The 20,010-nt window shown below is 44.8% G+C and overlaps 1 protein-coding gene across 11 annotated transcripts in view; it reads right to left on the bottom strand.

The window, feature by feature from the left end:
* PKP4 (plakophilin 4) overlaps positions 1-20,010 on the bottom strand; it is an 83,851-nt gene that overhangs the window by 18,530 nt on the left and 45,311 nt on the right. For 7 of the 11 annotated variants that reach the window (XM_032693288.1, XM_032693290.1, XM_032693293.1 and 4 more), the window contains exons 4-16: positions 19,577-19,611; positions 15,314-15,445; positions 14,974-15,164; positions 13,651-14,203; positions 11,075-11,266; positions 9,409-9,613; positions 6,994-7,126; positions 5,663-5,876; positions 3,139-3,322; positions 2,716-2,833; positions 2,055-2,246; positions 1,742-1,915; positions 755-905 (exon numbers count right to left, since the gene is read on the bottom strand). In XM_032693288.1, the coding sequence (XP_032549179.1) occupies positions 755-905; positions 1,742-1,915; positions 2,055-2,246; positions 2,716-2,833; positions 3,139-3,322; positions 5,663-5,876; positions 6,994-7,126; positions 9,409-9,613; positions 11,075-11,266; positions 13,651-14,203; positions 14,974-15,164; positions 15,314-15,445; positions 19,577-19,611 (2,474 nt within the window). The remainder of the gene's footprint in view (positions 1-754; positions 906-1,741; positions 1,916-2,054; positions 2,247-2,715; positions 2,834-3,138; positions 3,323-5,662; positions 5,877-6,993; positions 7,127-9,408; positions 9,614-11,074; positions 11,267-13,650; positions 14,204-14,973; positions 15,165-15,313; positions 15,446-19,576; positions 19,612-20,010) is intronic. The other 4 variants (XM_032693289.1, XM_032693299.1, XM_032693296.1 and 1 more) reach the window with 2 other exon arrangements.

Below are 20,010 nucleotides of genomic sequence, written 5' to 3'. Positions count from 1 at the left end.
AGTTGTTATACCCCTGTCCCACAAGTCTACACACAGCAAATGCTTCTGAAACAAAAAAGAGACTTTTTTACATCATGCCATGTGTTAGCAGGGTTCACTGAAGCCACAGCAGCCTGAGGCTGGGGCACGTTCAACAGTAACAGACTGAGGTTCCTCATCAAGGCAGGAAAGATGTTGTTTGAGGTGTTTTTAATGCTAGATGAGAAAGGCACAGATAAATGCTTAAAGTGTTAAATATCAGAATTGACAAGTGAGAAACAGAAAGTTCTTCTAGCAAGCAGCCTTGTTGATGACTTAGTTCAACAAAGGCACATATACTGCAATATATCTGGGTTTTCCTGGACATACTTTACCAGAAGAGGATTTCTTTCCTCTCTCTCTGTGCAATACTGTTAAACAAAGCACTGCTGCACTGGCACCAGAGCTGCCCCACCCCTGAGAGCATGTGAGGGCCCCAACCCCCCCAAAAAGGTGGGTGCTGAGCTCCAAGGAAGCTGAGCTTCGTTTCCATCCCATTTGGCACTGAGGGTTTCCTGTCCAGTTGGGCTGAGCTGAGGTGACTCCCATCCATCAAAGGTGGCCAGTGGCAAACTAATATGGCAACACTGCTCTGAAAAGCTGCTGCTGTCACAAGGATTCATCTCTGTGACACAGTAACATGCAGCGTGCTGTTCCCATCAGTGCAAACTCATCCCTGGCTTTCCCCCCCGTCCATGGTGGTGCTGGTGCTCTCCCCAGGGCGGTCTGCACGTACCGATGAGCTCCTTGTTCCGCACATCCAACGCCATGTTCCTTAGGGCAGTTGCCACAGAGGACACCACTCTGTCATTGTCCATCCTCAGCAGCTCCACGAGGATGGGCAGCCCCTTCTCCTTCCTGACGGCGGCGCGGATGTAGGCTGCGAACTGACAGAGAGCCCCGTCAGCCCAGAGACCCCCCAGCCCCAGACACCCCTGGCTGCAGCGCCGTGCTCGGGCAGGGCTGGGGACACGGCCAACAGCAGATGACATGTGCAGTGTGTGCCTTTCCTGGGATTACAAAGAGCTGTCTCTCTGCCATTTTTCACTCATTCCTCTTACAAAGGAGATAAAAAAGAGATAAAATACCTGAATAGATGACAAACACTGAAAAGGGAACAGAGTGGTCTGGGTTTTGTTTGTTAGGTTTTGGGGTTTTTTTAAGACCAGTTTTATATTGGTCAAACTTAAAAAGGCTTAGCTGGCTTGCTGCAAGCAAAGAAAGCAGCTTATGTTTGCTGGGTTTTTTACTCTCTCCATGACAAAAACATGACATCAATAAAGTGTTCTCATGTGCTGCTTTTGTAGCATATTGTATGCAATGGCCAGAATGTATGGAAATAAATAATGAAATAGGGAAAAAAGCAAATTTTCTTGTGCTGGTCTTATTTCAACAGCACCTTCCCACCAGAACTGAGAGCTAGAAGACACCAGAAGATTATTTTGACCCACTGTGTGCTGGAAGGAAGCCTTTTCTGTTTATTTAAAACAAATGGTACCAATGTCAAGGCCAGTTTCCATATGGCTCTTCCTGCTCCCTCCCTTTTCCACAGCTTTTCACTGTGGAAACATGACTGCAGCACATGAGCACTAACGCACAGACCAGAGGGGAACGCTCAGGTGCACGTGAGAAAATTGCATATTCCCCCCAAACACACTCCAAGATCTTATCAGAAAAAGCAACCAGAGTACAAGGAGAGGAAGAGGAGGAAGAATTCCCATACCTTCCAGTTGCCTGCAGAGAGGTTCTGGAGAGATCCTGCAGAGCCCTCCAGAGTGGCTGGGTTGGAGCTCTCTGCCAGAAGTGTCAGGTACGGCTTCACCACCGATGGGTGCCAGAGCATCTCCACCCCTTTAGGAGACTTGGAAAATCCTGGGATAGGGCCAACTCCGTCCCACTGAGAAAGGAACACAGATTTGTAACAACACAAAACCTCCATTTTTATTCAGCACAGGATCATTTTCATCAAGATACGTCCTCCCCCACCGTGAGCCAAACCCCATCTGAGGCACTGGCAGTACAAGGAAAACGCAAACCTGATCCTCCTGGGAAGTTTTTTTTTTCTTCTTTTTTTTTTTCCCCCAGCAGCTTGGCTCCGAGTCTTTGCTGGGTGACTCCTTTCCCAGCAAGTCATCCAGCTCATTGATTCCCAGCAGCCGTGCCTGGGGCACCTCCAGCTCCAGGCGGTAGGAAAGGTTCCTCAGGGTGCACACACAGTTCTCCACTGTCTGAACCAAATCAGAGAGATGCCTTGTCACCAGTTCTTTCTCACACAGAGACAAACCAAACCAAACCAGTCCAGCAGAGGCGAAAAGGTGCTGGGAGCACAAGCTCTAAATTCTAATGCTGGGCTCTGGGCAGTGCTTGGGCTGTTTCTCTGGGAAAACTGCAATCTCTCTTAAATCTGACAATACTTATAACAGTGGTCTCTGCTATAGTGGCTTATTCTTTAGTATTCTGAAAATGAAAAGCACAAGAGCTTATTATTATTTTATTGAGGCATGACTTCTGCAGCACGGCTGCAAACGAGGAGTGATGCTGTGCTGTGCAGCTGAGTTTGGCTGTGCCTCCCAACCAGGGCTGGGGAGCGATGCCAGTCGGGCATGGACACCACCGTGCTCAGCTGGGCCACACAAAGCCCAGAGATCCCAGCAGACACTCAGCACCATCCCATCTGTAGGTGAGCCGTGCACACACCTTGCTGTCGTAGTCCGAGGTGTTCACACAGGTGTGGATCACGTAGAGCAGCGAGTCGACCAGCCCCTCGCAGGACCTCATCTGCTTCCGCGCCTCCTCCCCGGCGGAGCTCAGGTTCCTGAGGGTTGGAATAACCAAGGAACGTGGTGTAGGCAAGGACAGACAACCATTTATTAGACAGTTTGCAGAAGGTGTTGATGTAGCTGATTGGTAATTCATCGGTCAGTAACTCTTAGTGACTAACTTGGTAATTTTCGTATTTTTTAACAGAAAAAAAGAAGAACAATTGGAAAAGCTGCCTAAATGATGGAATTTTGTAATTCATAGAATAAAACAACTCTTCTGTTTTTAAAACTATGGTATGAAAAGGACCTGGACAACATGACTAGTCTTTAAAAGGGAGCCTTCTAGAAGAGCAGATACCTCAGGCATCCTGTTGTATTGCGCAGAACCAGGGAAGTCTGGAATTTAATTTTATGATCATCGTCAAAGGAGGAGCTGTTCCATCCCGAGTGGGGCACTATCACAGTGTTTGTCAGCGTGGACAGAGCGTCTCTAATGATTGTCATCTTCACAGCATCACACGAAGACAAGTTCCAGAGAACCCCTTAGAAGAGATTTCCATTGCAGTAAAGTCAGCAGACACTTGGCAAACAAACATGAAGCAACATTCAAACTTAAAAGACATCACTTTAAATATGTGGTGTGATTCTAGAGCAGGCAGAACTTGGAAAGCCATCATCCAAAAAGGAGGAAAGCAATGTGGAACAGCAGAGGAGGGTATGGGGGTTTTTCCAATGATAAGAATGGCCTGCCCTGATATTCCTGCTCCCTCGCACTGTACGCCGGGAAATCAGGTACTGAAGAGCAGAGTGGATGTAAAAAATTTTCTTCCTGGAAACAACAGCAAGTCCAGAGCGTGTTCCATTGACCCACCAGCCATATGGAACTGCCATCCATCTTTTATCCTTGGGCACAAATCCCTAGTTCCCTGCCCTGCACAATCTCTGTATGTTACATCCAGATACATAAGTCACCAGCAGAACTGTATATGCAAACAATATGCTAAACACAGCATTGAATCCTCTTTTTCATCATAAAACACAGCATAAAGTTCATCCAAAGTCTCACCAGGTACTGATCTTACTCAAAATACTTCCCTCACACACAGTATTTTCCTGATTGTGCGGTTGCGTGGCCATGCACACTCGGCAAACCCGGCCGGCAGCAGCTTCTCAACAGCCCCTCAACAGCTGCCCAAACCACTTGGGTTCCCCTGTGACTAGATCTTGAACATCCATTTCTTCAGAAATAAACTAGGAGGGGACCAGACAGCAAATGCTACAGGAGTTCACAAAAATGAAAGTTTATAAGACAGCAAAAGTTTTTAATACAGCCACACAAAAATAAGAAAGACAAATCTTTGCATGAGACACCTCGTTGTCTTCTCTTGAGGGGGGCTAAGAGAAGCCCCTCTAATTAAGGGGCTCCATGGGAGAATACAGACATGAGGAGATTTACTGATTGCTTTTGTCTTGATTTCTGGTTACAGGCAGCTGAAGTTCCTCCTGTGTCCCACAGGGGTTCCTAGAGCTCCTGCTCTCGGGGTTCAGCTCACACACAAGGGTAGTGCAGCCCTGCTACAGAGCTGGCTAAAGAGTGGATGTAAAAGGCACTTCCACAGAAATGGCACCTGCAAAATTAGTCCTGTAAGACAATTTTCTGGATATGATTAAACTATGTACAAAACTACTCCCTAAAGAAAAAAGACCTACCAACAATGAATGCTGCACATTTTAAAGTGCTCGGGGATTCTTCATACTTTTGATACCACCACAGAGCCATTTTAGAGCCATGTTAAAAGTATTATTTATGATTCTTAGCTGCAGCTCCTGTACAGTAAGACTTCAGTAACAAAAGAGAATTGATTATCAACTGGGAAATTAAAATATAATTTAAAGAAAAGTACCCTCTGAAGTTGTGGTGCTGGGTTTTATCATAAAAATTCCTCCAAGAAGCCCATTACACTTGTGCAAATATTATCTTCTCCGTGGGGATTAGCCTGGGAGCAAATCATGGGAGTCCCACTGAGTACCCAAGGCCAAATCTGCCCAGAGGCTGGACTCACACAGAGGCAGATCAGTTGAGTGATTAATGATTTATTTACTGAGTTCAGTATGTGAAGGCAAAAGCTCCCCCAGGACCCTCTGTCTCTTAATTTGGGAGAAGACTTCAGCTGCTCACCCTGAAGCAGAGCTGTATGTTACACAGCCCTTCAGCCTTCACCTTAAAATGAGGACACAACCTGATTATTTCTAGGTTCTTATTTTAAGATAATTGGGACCAAATTTAGTGCTTATTACAAATAAACATGGAAGGTAAAGGCAGTTATAATCTGGGAGGTTTCCATTCACAGACAAGGAAAGTGATATTAGGAGCTGGTGGAATGCTGTATTAAGGTAACAGATTACAGGGTAATTTGGGATGCCTCTTTGTTCCTCATGGTTGTGGAGGTACACTGAAAAGCAAGTATTGAGCTGTTATGGAATCATCTGCCCAGGTCCAAAGAGACAGCCTGAGACCGTAGGTAGAGGGGAAATTTCCCAGAAGCTATTTTTCAACAGCCATTAACTGTGACTTCCATCACTGTGTAAGAGTGAACAATCCCCACACAAACAGCTCTGGACCAAGGACTGCTGAGGCCATTTACCCATCTCAGCAGATCCCTGCTGGCCCCAGCACCTCTGCATGTGGAAGGTGAGGAGTTTCTGCTCCCTGCTTAGGTGATACTCGAGTGTGTGTCAATCCAAGTGCCAGCTCCAGTTGCCCCGTGTCTGCCTGACAGCCACGTCAGGAAAATCACACACACTGTGAGTGCTTGGCACTGCCTGGGGGAGGGAGGAGCCTCAGAGGAAGGACACGATCCAGGAGGGATCAACCAGCTCACCTGTTACCAGCTCCTTGACCTCGGCATCGACCGACTTCCTCAGCAGCCGCAGGAGGGCCGGGATCCCTCCCACGTTCTTCATGGCTATTTTGTTCTCGTCAGTAGACTTCCCATAAACCAGGTTCCTCAGCGCACCACAGGCATTCTTCTGAACCTCCAGCACTCTGTGATCCAGGAGATCTACCAGGTGCTTGATTCCTCCCAGCCTACAGACCTGGAAAGTAGAATGTCAGGACCATCAGCACCCACTGATCTCACCCATCTCACTCCACAGACGTAAAAGCCTTTTGTTTTTATGGGAACCGTACATCCCATTCCACTTCCAGAAGAAACAGCTGCTAAACCTTCCTGACTTGACTGTTACATGGGACCGGAATTCCTGGGAAGCCCCCCGCCATTGCAAAGACTGAGGGGCATTTTCAGTCACTTGCTGTGTTCAGAGAACACTTACTGCTTTAATTGTTTCCCAGCAATGCAGTTTTTAAAGTAATTTCCTATATCTCAGAAAATTTTTTAGGGAATATTAGAAATAAGTGCTGATTATCACAGTGATCATCACCAGAACATCAAAACCACCACTACTTCTTCATCTGCCTCCCAGCAATAGTGAATTATGTTGGGCTATCTTCTTATAAAAGTTGCACCAGCATTTTATTAACATAAACAAAATTTATACTGAAAAGAACAGATAACACACACACACATAGGATGTGAATGAAAAAACAAATTCCTTCAGACCAACAGCTCACAGCTGCTCTGCAAAAACAGTAGTTCTTCAAGTGAAAAGTTTCTAGAAATTTCAACAACACTCTTAATATTCACCCAGATGTATCCCTCCCCCACATCATAGTTACATAAACACTGTCCTCTACGTATTTCTAGGATTAGACTCCTTTCCTTTGCCTGACAGATCACTCATTCCCTATGATGCCTTAAGACACTGATCAAAAACAGTGAAAGCCTTCTAGAGCTCCTGGTTGTTCTAGTCTCCAGTCATCACCTGGTTACACAAAGCCAGGCTCTGGCAAACAAACTTTACAGTTCTGCTGGATTACACGACTTTGAGGTAAAAGATTTCCATAGAATTCCCATGCAGCTCTTATGATAGGAAAAATTTGTGTTTGTGTATGTGTGTAACGACACATCTGCAGGTACTGCAATATTAGCATGCATGTGGCACACCCAGAAACACGAGGTCACAAACACCATGTGCTGAAACCCACGAGCAGAGGCGAGGCCTGGTGTGCTTGCCCCGTGCCAGGGGCACAGGCAGCACATACCTCTGTTTGGACCCTGCTGTCCCAAAGCACAGGTGCTGCAGGAGCACATACCTCTGTTTTGACCCTGTTGTCCCCGAAGCACAGGTGCTGCAGGTAGGCAGCCGCGTTGGCCTGCACCGACGGGAACTGGTGCTGCAGCATGTGGATCACCTCGGGCAGCTCCGGATCCCGCCACGCAAACTCCCTGCATGGAGAGCACAGTGCAGAGAAGGCATTACCCCCAAACACAGCGTGTTCACTAAGTGCAGGAACATCTTGTCAACAATTCCAGTTTTGTTCTGGAGTACCAGGGCAAGGAGGAAAACCAGGTACATTGGGATAACGAGTCACATCACCTTTTAGTCTTCTAACTGGACAAGGACACTATATCCATGGAGCTTCCCTTGGCTTGTGGACCACACAAATACAAATATACACTAAAGTTACGCCAACTCAAATGCTTCAACCTACATAAATATCCCAAAAATTAATTATATAATGCAACTGATACCCCCTCAACAGTGCTGCTCAGGGTCATCTCTTCCACAACATTTTTCTGTTGGTGCTCAATGTTCTTCCTAAGCTGAAACCAATTAAAACCTGCACACCCTGAAGTGTCATCGGCAGGATCAGGTGCAAGAAGTTTGTTTGATCTGAGTTATTCAGGGACTGTAAATTTAAAATTATTAAAATAAAATACCCTTCATTAAACCATCATAATTTTGTGCAGACCAATCCTAGAAAAGTCATGAAACACACCCATGTCCAATTCACAGATATAGAAATATAGTCAATTAATAGTTGTTGGGCAATCTGCCTTCTGTAAAGGAGGACTGGGGGGGGGATGAAGTAGTATCTCAAGTTTTCCCATGTTCAAAAATCCAAGTAAATTAAAAAAGAAAAGAGCCAAATATGTTCTGAGAACAGTACCTGGGGAGTTGTTCCAAGGCTAATGTTGGCCTGGCCAGTGAAGTCTTCCCAGGACTCACCCAAAGAGGAAGCTCAGTTCTGTGCCCACTTTGAACTGCTCAACAACTCCAAGGTTTATTTCTCCATACTAATGATAGGAAAATCTTAGGGAAAACTGCCTTTCTAGTAAAACTAGTAGCTTTCCCTCTCATTCCAGAGTGGTGCTTCCCAACAGCCCACTCTGGGGCTGTGTAACCTGCTTCTCTGGCCCCTGGCACAGCACCATGTGCACATAGGAAACTGGAACAGATTAAGTGGAAGCTATTCCACTGGGAGATTACAAGCTAAGAAGGTGCATCAGCAGTGACAACTGAGTCAGAATTTCTTTAAAGTTCCTTGCTATGAATGTGAAGCACCCCTGTTATAAGTAACTCTTCCTGCCACATGCCAGAGCAGTCAGCCAGCAAGTTTTTACTTAGAGCTAGGATTATCCTATTAACATCATTTGGATGAATGTAGCACTCAGTTGAATGAAATTAATCCAGGCCCTCAATATCTATTAAAATAATTAAATATATGAATTTCCACCAATAAATAGAATAACAAAATCCATTAAAGCAGTGCTTTTATTGTCAAGATGGCAGGACAGCCCCGGGCTGGAGGAAGTGCCCAGTGCTACAACACACTGTAGGCAGGACCAGGGATTCAGTGTGAGGCTCCCTCTCACCATCTCTGCTCCAGGTTTCCCTGGTGCCCAGCATGCCCCTAGGACAGCCCCCAAGGCATAGCTGAGCCCAGCTCCTGCAGGAGCAGCTGCCCCACTTCCTGCTCCCTCTGAACCAGCAGGATGTGCAATGTGCTTCCACAGCCAAGGATTGCCTGGGAGCTGCCTCAGTGACCAGCAATCTGAGGAGGGACCAGAATTCCTACCAATCCCAAACCCACACTGAACATACACAGTGCCATAAACCCCTCCAAGCTGTGCATGGCCTGGGCTTTGATACCCCCAGGTTCAAATACAAGGTTTCAGTGCACAGTGTCTATAGTAAATGGCAATGACAACACTACCCTTGCCAGTGGCCCACACTGTGCACAGACATTTCCAACAACAAAGCAGTAATCATTTAAAAAATACATGTGTTCACTTTCAAAATGCCACATTTATAAATGATTTCTAAACTTACTTTGTTTTGATATTTAAGCAGGCTGCTCATGAAAAATTCATTCAAAAAAATTAGGTCTGTACTTTTGAATTTTCAAGCCCCAATTCTCATTCATACAATGAAAAAGCTCACCACAGTATTACAGGTTACTCTGTAGACTTACTAAAAATATGTGGAATAATCCAGTCAAATATCATTAAAGTTGTTACTATTTCCTGTAATAACTTCTCCATGAAAATAAGCACGGAAGAAAAATGTAATAACAAAATGCGTAACAGCTGCTCTTTCTGACTGCAAGGGGCAGCCCGTGTTTGTTATTTTGGCTATAAAGGCACAGATCTGAGTCGCTGACGAGTCGTGACGGACTAAGCCATGGCAAACTGCGGCGCGGGGTGCCGCGTGCGGTGAGACTTGCCTGGGGTCCTTGTGGATGCTGTCGATGGAGGGGGAGCGCGTGGTGCCGCCGTCGGGCGCGGGCAGGGCGCGGCCGTAGCCGGGCTCGGGCAGCCGGAACGGCACCGCCCGCAGCGGCTCCGCGAACGCCGCGGGCAGCCCGTAGTTGTTTCTTTGGTATGTGAGGGTGCTACGCTGGCTGGAGGAGCGCTGCAGGTTGCCCACGCCTAGGACAGAACAGTGTCAAAACCAACCGGGTAACAAAGCTCTGCTGAACAGAAGGGGCCACATCTAGTTACCAGTGCAAGCAATAAAACATTGGCCTTGAAAATGTGCACAGTTCCACATGGGAAGCTGCCGTCAGATTTCAGGGAGAAATTCCTCAGCGTCCCAGGGAAGGTGGAGAGGTTAGTTACAGAATGAGAAGTTTGGTGGGATCAGGCTTGTGCCTCAGCTTGCCTCAACAAGTATTTAAAGTGTCAACAAGTAGAAATCAGGGTGAAAAGTGTTTTCAAAGTTTATAACATCAATTCACCAACTACACCAAAAAGGAAAAGTAAGTAAACAAAAATTTACATTGTTTATTGTTTATACTATATAATAGTATAATAGATACTTTGCTTTTCCCAACTACACAAACATTTTCCCTAACAAAAGGTAACAAGAGGATGAAGATGAGGCCGGGCAGTTCAGGAACAGGAACATGCATCTCCCTGACTGAACAGAGCTGTTGTTGTGGCTTTTGTTCTTTCAAGGTAAGTGGTATTAAGTAGACAAGGAAAAAAAGAATTCCAATTTCTAATTATATTTCCTCATTGGCACATTCTGACAAACTCCATTTACTGTAGGTTGTAGAAAGCAGAAGAACTGCAAAAACTGGTGCCTCATTCAGCACTTCATTCTCTTGGTATTAGCAAGCATTAAAAAGCCATTTTCAAGTGTGTGAAAACATGACATGAATTGGCCAGTTCTCTATAATTTTTTCTGGAGTTACTTAACTAACTCACTCTAATATTTTGAGAGTTTTTTGAAATCACTATACAAATTTTTAATCAACCTTAAAGAACAAACTGCACTGCAACATACATTAGATTTCTCCCTGCAGAAAATAAATCCTAGTACTAATCTAATGCCTGTGCTCTTCAAAATACATGAGTAGCAATTCTGTGAGGTACTAGAGGAATATCTCAGTTTCCACAGACAATCCTCAGCTGCAGCATTTACCATTACCCTTTGCTGAGAAGTTGGGTAGAACGGTATTTTTACTGTGAAAGATGCAGTAGGTAATTTTAGTGGCAAGCTCTCATTTCACTGTATTGATGAATAAAAAACCGATGCACCAACTCAATTCATAAGAGAGCGATGCACAGGGAATGCAAGAGGAAGCAATAAATCCCGTGTGTCATGAAATACGCTTATCTCAGATGTACCTGAGCGTGCGATATCAAACAGAACACGCTCTGACCCCGGGCTGACACTGAGAGATCGCCCCAGGCATTCCCCGCAAACATCGCCAAAGCCTTTTAATTCCCGCTGGTTATTTTAAGTCCTTCAAACCTGGCTTTATCTCCATTAATTGATCCCCTCTAGTTCTTCCTTTGCACTGGTATTACCTATCTGAGCCCTGCTCTCCTCTATCCCCGTGTGTGGGACGCGGGGCTCGGGCAGAGCCCGTGGCCGTCACCCACCGGAGCCGGTGCGGAACAGGGCGGCCTGGGAGCCGTGGTGCAGCTCGACGGTGCCGTGGTTGGGGCTGCGGAACACGGGGCTGTAGAACGTCCTGCCCTCGTAGATGGGGGTGATGTGCATGTCCGGGGACACCGCGGGGCGCAGCTCCTGCCCCAGCTGGCTGTGCTGGCTCGCGTACGAGCTCCTCAGGCCTGCAACCAAGCACAGGGAAACATCGGCATGGCCCCTCTCCAACCCAAAAGAATCTAGCTGGCAGGATCTTTCTTCCTTCACCAACAAAAGGTGTCGGTTATATCTACAGTCACAAAGATTTATTCATTACTTTTTTTGCCATTATTAAATGACCCATACTGAAAGACTCACTGACAAAGCAGCATTTCTTTGACAAAAAGACACTGACAACTTGAAGTTTTCCAACTCATTTTTTTTTTGGTAGCATTTACAGTTGAAAGTCTAAACCATTTCACGTGATTTGGAATAAAAGCTGAGCCAGCACGTGCAGTGCACAGGTTCAGCAATGACAGGGTAAGTGTGGACCTGACAGAAATCCCATTGTGACAGAGGGCACAGGGCACAGCCTAGAGGGGGTTGTAATCCTGAAACTGAAACAGTCCACAGCAGTAAGAGCAAACATCTGCTCAGTAGTGGCAGTAGAGATGTAAGCACATGGAGAAAAGTCTTTATAAAGGTCTAAATAGCCTGTGATGTGAGTATATACACATAGCTATGCTGCAGCTGGGTTAGATCTTTGTTTTCACCTTGCTATATATTAGTATTTCATGCAATGTATACATATAAATGTATACAGCCTTGTCCATGTTGGCATTACCCCTGCAGGCACTAAAGCTCTGGCAGCTATCACAGTAACAGAACATGCAAAGTGAACTTTGCAAGGGTGACAAAATGACGGAGATTACAGAACAACTTCAAAAGTACAATGGAGCAGTGACGGATAACCAAATGTATCCTGCATCTGAGTATTTCCCCCCCAAATCACACACCTGCTCTGCCACAGTGTCTGCAAGGGAGCCTTTAGGCCATCACTAAGAAAACACATCTACAGGTGATGAGAACAGGCAAAGGGGACAGCTGGGCCCACAGCTCCAGGTGACAGTGCCTTCTCCTGGGAAGACACTCACCTCTAACCGTTCTCCCAGAACATGCACCCCATGGAAATGGAGACTGCAAGCACAGAAGGAAGAGAGGAGCTGATCACATATCCATCCTCTCCTCCTGCTTACACAGCAGGGAAGAGCTCTGGGTTATACTGAAGGTTGCAACAGCACCAACCTTTCCCACTTCCAAATGTCCTCTCAGAAAACTGATCATCTACAAATTTGAGTTTCAGATTTCGGGTGTTATATTGAACTGCTCCCTCTAAAGGAACATGAAAACTAATTTATCCTAGACAATGTAGGAGTTTTTTAATAATACTAAGGGATTCTTACTCAGTTTGTAACACAAAGCACAGGGAAGTTAGGGTATTTCGAGTTTTCTGCAAAGATTACAGTTTAGATGGCTATAAAAGAAGATGCTCTCTCAGCTTGACTACCATGTTGCTAATTACTTCCTTCATTCTGAAAACATCACATTTAAAGTGTCTGTTTCTGAATTACTGATTCATTATCCCGATAACTATTTTTCTAAAGATCTATCAGTTCACCTATTTAGACAAGGTGATATTCCCAAGTAGTGGTATTTGTAAAGTACCTTGTTAATATTTTGAAAGTGCAAGATTGCTGTTACACCAGAAATGATGCAGTCCTAGCCTGCACACATTTACACCACTGAACAGCCTTTCCCATCAAACTCATTCCCACCCTCTTATCAAACTGGCAGATTATTATGCCTTGCAAACAGCGGTGAGGGACAAGATATACCTTTTGCTGAGGAATGAGAGCATTTTGGAGTTTCCTGCAGTGTGACAGTTTAAAAGAAAAAACAGACATCGCCATTCGTTCAAAAGGGCACGTGATTGGAAAATCACCTTGTCTGTGCTCATTCAGATGAGGGTCAGAACCAAACCAGTAACACACACACAACTTAAAATGTAGAGTAATTGCATCTTTATAAGAATTGCCTCTCAGATTAATAGATTCTACCTTTTAGGGCTTTATTTTAAGCTAGTATTAAAATGGTTACCCTATATTTAACTTGAAGTATGAGATAGTCAAGAAATATTAGTGGAAAATAAGACTAATATTCAGCAGTACTAAGTTACATATTTTAAGAAAGAACTAGACATAACACTAGTTCCAGGCTAGTATCTCTTACTTTATGTACAGCCTGCACACACATTTAGATGTACTTTATCTTTGAAAATGCTGACATGCCTCTGGAAGACTGACAATTTCACTCAGCAACTTAAATAATCGGATTTAATTCAATGCCTGTTAGCAATCACAGAGAAAGCCAGTATTCAGGGGGAACTTGTGATTGATACAGTGTCTGAGAGCAGTATTTACAACTGATTTGACACATCCACCGCAGTTATGTCCCAGTGCTACAACGTTTCACCCACGACACCCGGGTTTTGTACCGCTCTGATTTGTGCTGAGTTTTACCTGTCACTCACCTGTGAGGCTGTCGGGCCGCGGGGGGACCATCCTCTCATAGATTTCATACTGCTGTCCGTACTGCTCAACGTCATGGATTGTCCTCTGCAGCGTCGTTCCCAAGTGCTGCGGAACCGCCGTCATGCCGGAGCGCTTCGGGGAGGAGGATCCCAGCTGAGTTTGGGACGGAGAACCCACTCTGGTTTGCACGTCGGCGAGGGCCAGAGGAGAGCCCACTCTGCCCACGGTCTGGTACTGGGAGGCGCCGCCGTTGGGGTTTGCCTGGCGGGCCGTGAGCGAGCCGACGCGCCGCACGGCCGAGGGGGACGCGGGCCTGTGGGCGTACGGGGACGCCGCCCGCTGCACGGGCAGGGTGGTGGAGGAGTACCCGTGGGAAGCCAGGGATCTCTGCTCGGCCACGCCGGGAGAACCGTACCCGCTCCCCAGGGACGTCCGCAGCGACCCCCGCGACGGGGACACGCCGGTGCTGACCACGTAGGAGGGAGACTGTGCCCTGGATGGGACCGAGCTGACCCGCCTCATGACTCGGTTGGGAGCAGGATTTACTGAAGGCTGTTTGAAAACAAGAACATTTATGAGTTTCATAAAATCCCATCGTGTTCTCCTGTAAAACAGACAAGTCAGCAAGAAATGCACACAATTTAGTGGTATATACAGGCAGTGGGAGAGTAGCTTTAACCCTAAACAACATCCCTTCAAGGTTTCCTGTAACTTTTTTTCTAACCAGTGTTTCATAGTACATAAAATGGCAATTTAACATTGAAAACCTATCTGTTCTTCATTCTCATTTGGTTTCTTATGTTACTGTGCACCTACGCTTTCCTTCCTCACAAGTCGACCACTTTGGAAATCCATGAGCAGCAATGTGGAGTTCTGATATAAGCTCATACAGTTCTGACAAATAGTCTTACTATCATTCCATTTACTGAAAAAGGAGGGAAAAAGCCAGAAACATCATAAGGTACAGGAACGCAAACACCACCTTCCTTTAAGCACTAAGTGTACGTACAGATGAATTCCAGGAGGTTTTCCTCACTCTCACAATGAATTCTGGGTGAGTGGTACCTTCCTGATACCCTGTCAGCAGTGTACTCTGCAGTCAGGAGTCCTCATGACCCAAATCACACGTGTGCTGATCCCAGCAAACAAGCCTGTCTGCCACAAGCCATTTTGGCTTTTTAACCCGTGAAAGCGTTAAACAAAACTGTCATTTCACATCATTAACTCCAGCCCACACGAAGGGAGGCCCAGCTGTGAGCTGCTGTCTCTGAACCCCACTGGAGCCCGTGCACAGCCAGAGGAGCAGTGACTGGTCAGGGTACCTGGACTGACGTCTGCCCTTCAGCGCGGGAGCTCCTCACCACATGGTTGTTGGTGGGTCCAACGAGGGAATGCTGCTGTCTGAGCTCTGACTTGCTCAAGTTTTGGCTGTTATGGAAACTGCTTATTTCCTGGTAACCACTGTCAGAATAAGAATTCATTTGTGTTGAACTCCTTGAGTTACCTACAGACCCTGTAGATATGAAGCCAGCATAAGAATAAAAGCATCGATAACTTCACAAAGTCCTACATAAATTTGTTATTTGTTGCATTCATAACTATTACATTTTTATACCATCACTACAGAAATGTATTCCAATATTTAAAATGCACACAACAGACCCTCACTTTCATGGAGAGATGTCTGCTCTGGTGAGTAGAGGGTGCCTTGCTCTGCTTCTGTTCTAATGTCATAAGCATTGGTGTGGACACCCTCTGACACCTGGGGTTTGCTTACACCGGTGGGTGGAGGATCTGAAAGAACAAATTAATTAGATAAATCCAATGTTTCATATGCAAGTTTCCTGCAAACTCAATCACCATAATTTTCTCACACATACTAACAAAGGACTTACTCCCAACAGAAACAGTTTACTGGCAGACAGGTGTCATCTCCCAGACTCAATAAAAAGAATGTTAATATGAATATCTGAGAATTTGGTTTCCTTGAAGTTTTGATGTAGTTCTAGAGTTCTAATTTTTCAAATATATGTTCCAACCTATTTTAATGATAAATGAATTGATTACCTAGTATGTCTACTCTGTTGAGTAGAAACACTGTGCAACTGTGCTGCAGTGCCCAGAAGACAGCTACCCTTGTCTTAAGGGCCTGTAATCAACACCTCCAGGTGCAAAAGGCTGAGTTCAATTTTTATCCCTGTTTGTGTACTATCAACAGCAGTTGTTGCTAATTTTGTATACTTTTTACTTCATATACTACTATCTAAATATTTGCTTCTCAGCAAGTTGAGCTAACTTCAGTTCTAAGAATGTCAGCTGAACTGTACAAAGGACAGTGCCATAAGGAAAAACAAAGGAGACACAGCAACGCTCTTATGAAGAAAGGAGAAGTTAAACGGAGTCTAGGGAAAAAAAGGACAAAGATGACGACACTGAATCAACATTATTTTGACAGAAATATTAAGCATTCAATTGCCATCCTGTTACACAGGCAGCAGAATCACAGAATCATTGGAGCTGGAAAAGCCCTCTGAGCCCATCAAGTCCAACCCCTGCCCAGTGCTGCCAAGGCCACCCCTAACCCATGTCCCCAGGGGCTGCATCCACACGGGTTAAATCCCTCCAGGGACGGGGACTCCAGCACTGCCCTGGGCAGCTGTGCCAGGGCTGGACAGCCCTTTCCAGGAGGGAATTTTCCCAATATCCCATCTGAACCTCCCTGAGGAAGCGGAATAGGCAATGGAGATTATGTTTAAAGGTAACACCAGAAATGTAAAATTCTTGCTGCAGAAATTCCTGAATGAGCCCAGAGTGAACCCAAGGGAAACACACTGAGGAGCACCAGCCCAGTGCCAAGGGCTGCTCGGTGCCAGGAGCTGTGGGCTCTGGGCAGCAATTCCTGCTGCACAGAAATCCTCTGGGTTTTACCAGTAGCTGGACACAAAGTGCTGGTGTCTCACTATCTGCACAGTGAGCTATAACGTACCATTCATTCTAAAAAGTTATTCAGTAATTGCTACTATGAGGAAGGTTTGAACACTATTTGAATTTAAAAAATATATTTTAAAAAAATCAATCAATCTTAGAAATTCTAGGCAGTCGGCACAGTTATTTATCAGTAGTATCATTCTTAGGTCAAAACCAGCTTATAAAATACTCTTACTACAATAACAGTATTATGACCGAATTTAATTAAGATTTAATAAGATGTGTTACTACACTTCCCTTAGTTCACTCATCAGTATGCCTAGAAACAATCCAGAGAACCAACACTACAGAACTCTGTTCACAGCCTGTTACACCAGCTCAACACCAGAGGGTAACAGCCACCAGTGGGTATTTCGTGTTCTTCGGAACAAAACACTTGGGGGACTCAGACATTCACATTAGAATTACATCCAACTTCAATACTTTAATCTTCAGTCTTTTTTGTTTCACTAATACAAGGCTCTGTTATTTCAGTTCCTGGATATCATATGATACTAAATCAATGTCAGACTGACAAATAATCAGTTTGGGGAGAGATATCCAGGAAGAATAAGGTCCAATTGTGCCACGCAGTGCAGATGTTCCTCAGACAGAGCTCTGAGCCCAACTCTGCTTCCATCACACATTGGCCACCAGGCAAATGCTTTCACAGGGCTAAAAAATAAAGATTGTTTAGACTGTCTAACAAAGCCAGAATGCACAATAAAATAAATTGTTGTCTTTCTATTTCTCTCCACTACCAGAAATCATGAGGAGTGCCCTGAATAAAATAATAGCCTTTTTATAAATGGCTGCTGATCTAATATTCTATTTATAAGCATCTGCAAAACAACATCATTTTACATTTCTGTGAAAATTCTGTATAATTTTACTGATACAGAGCAATCACAGCTACAGTCACATCTTATCATCTGCTGATGCTTTTGACATAAACCACTATCTACAGTCAGAAAAAAGGTGACTTAAGGCAGTGTTTTCATCCATCTTTAACTCCAGTATTTTCAGATTGCACTTGGTAAGGTAGCATCTAACAACACTTCTACAAAACAAAGCTCCACAGTGAATTGGGGAATAAAACCTACCATCATGCCAGAATCACAACATAAATGTTAACAGGAAATGAAATGTGGAGCAAGAAATTCTAAGCAAGAAATTGGTTTTTTTCCAACATGCAATTACTGCAGAGAAGGCTACTTTGGGTACAGAGATGTGAGAAATACACATCTAGGTTTGCATTAACACATCCACCATTGAAATAGAAATAGGATGTTTTGCCATATGTCAAGTGACTGCTTAGCAGGGATGTGCAGAGGAGATTTCTAAAGAAAAGACACACACAAATGTGAGGGGAGAATTAAAGGATAAAATAAAACCACGAGCAGAAAGAAAGAAAGAAAGAAAGAAAAAGAATGAAACTAATAGAAAGTCAAGGAGAAAAACAACAGACAAAGAATAAGTTACAGGAAAATCAGAGGAGGAAACAAAGCAATGGAATGCAATTGGCTGAGATAAATCAGTAGAACAACGCCAGAGAGCTGTCAGAAGGAATCTGTACCAGTTGTGAACTGTCATTGGGACACTGCGGAACCAGGGGAAACAATGTAATTAAAAAAACCCCAAAAAATAGAATCCACAAAAACAATGTTCACATTGAAAGAATAAGTAAAACCAATTTCTCAATTATTAGACAAAACAAATTTGACTTCTGTTTAAAGCCACTGTTGAAAGAATACCTGAAAATCACCACCATGATTAGTAAAAGTTAAATGCCAGGACAAATAGGCTGTTGAAAATATTAGCTTTAAAGGAAAGGAAAAAAGCTAATGTGTGCCTCACCTCAGCTGGGGCAACAGAAACCATGGAAATACAACTATGCAGAAGTTTAAGAGCTTAGTTTCTAAATAAAACCAAACCCAGGAAGGGGATATTTACCTAAATTACCCCAGTGATGGTGATTATGAACGTGCCAGGCTGAACAAGCACTGGCAGGCAGTGGCCCCGTGCAGCAGCTCCGAGCATGGACAGCACCCTGTGCAGAGGGACAAATACTCTGCAGGGGTTGGCAGGGTTGGTGCAGCTCTCAGCAGGCTCCCTGCAGTGCCAGCTGCAGCTGGATTGCATGGGGCCACTTTGGGGAAGCCTGACAAGAGGACACGGTCCAGCTGGAGGGACACCATCCGAGTGCGTCCCACGGGGCTCCTGCACGTGCCCCCCGTCACTGCAGAGCCCACTGTGCTCCCAGAGTGACTCTGCAAGGTCCCATGTCATCACTGTGGCACACAGCCTGACCAGCACCATGCTCTGATCTGCCAGGGGCAGCAGGAGTTACTCCAACAGACACGAGAATGGCATTTTGAAGATACAGTCCTACCCACTCCCCCAGTATACTCAGGAGCAGACGTAGCAGTACCACAAGAAAAGTGCTTCTTTTGGAAAGAAAGTTCATGCTATCCTGAGATACAAAAATAGAAAAAGTGCTCGCAGAAAAACCTTCGCTTATTAGAGACTTTCTCAGTTAAGTAAAAACATCTGTTTTCAAGCTTAAAACATGTAGTATTTTTTCACAATCCTTACCTTGAGGGAGAAGACTCACAAGTAATTTTTAGTTCATTGCAAAGGAGACCCAGTACATGACAAGCCTTGTGTTACAGGCAGAGCTCACACAGAAACACAAGGGCACAAAAAGCTGCAATAAAAGTACCTGCAACTATCTCGAAGCTCAAGCACCTTCTAAGGCAACAGAGGAACACACAAGTGTCTCACGTGTGACAAAGAACATGTTAATGTCACACTTTAGAAAAGATACGTGGAAAAGACATTTAGCACTGTGGCTAAACATTCAGTTCATGTCAAAATGAATGCCAAGCAATGAATGCCAAGAAAATAAAGCTTTTTGGGCTTAAAGCTTAAAGCAAATTGTACACATAAAGATAATACCTGAGGATCTCCAAGGAAATGACTTCTCAGTAGAGCTGCAGAAAGAAAAAAAATTATCACAAAAATGAACCATGTGGCTAGTTTGGATTTCATTTTTATTTTGTTTTTAACCAAAGCATAGGAAACTGCACAAAGAACCCCAGCAGATAAAGTTTCAATAGCCCAGGTAAATAACATTCTGCAGTGCTTTACACCTGACGACTGAAGCACTGGTTATTGTGTTTAATTTTGTGTTAGGCAGTGGGAATTATTCACTGTAACTTACTGGATATCACAGCACCAAGCAGCATGACCTGTGTGCCCCAGGACAGGTGAGAGTATGATTTATGACACTCAGTTCTGTCCCAGGTTCCATCAGAACACAGCCCAGCCAGCGTGTGCCATCAGCCCCCAGCCCCGGGCACAGCCTCGGGCAGGAGCACTCCCTGCCCAGG

The sequence above is a fragment of the Chiroxiphia lanceolata genome, chromosome 7 (genome assembly GCF_009829145.1).
Source record: "Chiroxiphia lanceolata isolate bChiLan1 chromosome 7, bChiLan1.pri, whole genome shotgun sequence".
Taxonomy (NCBI): domain Eukaryota; kingdom Metazoa; phylum Chordata; class Aves; order Passeriformes; family Pipridae; genus Chiroxiphia; species Chiroxiphia lanceolata.
The sequence above is the reverse complement of the archived record's forward strand: the minus strand, read 5'-3'. Positions and strand labels throughout refer to the sequence as shown.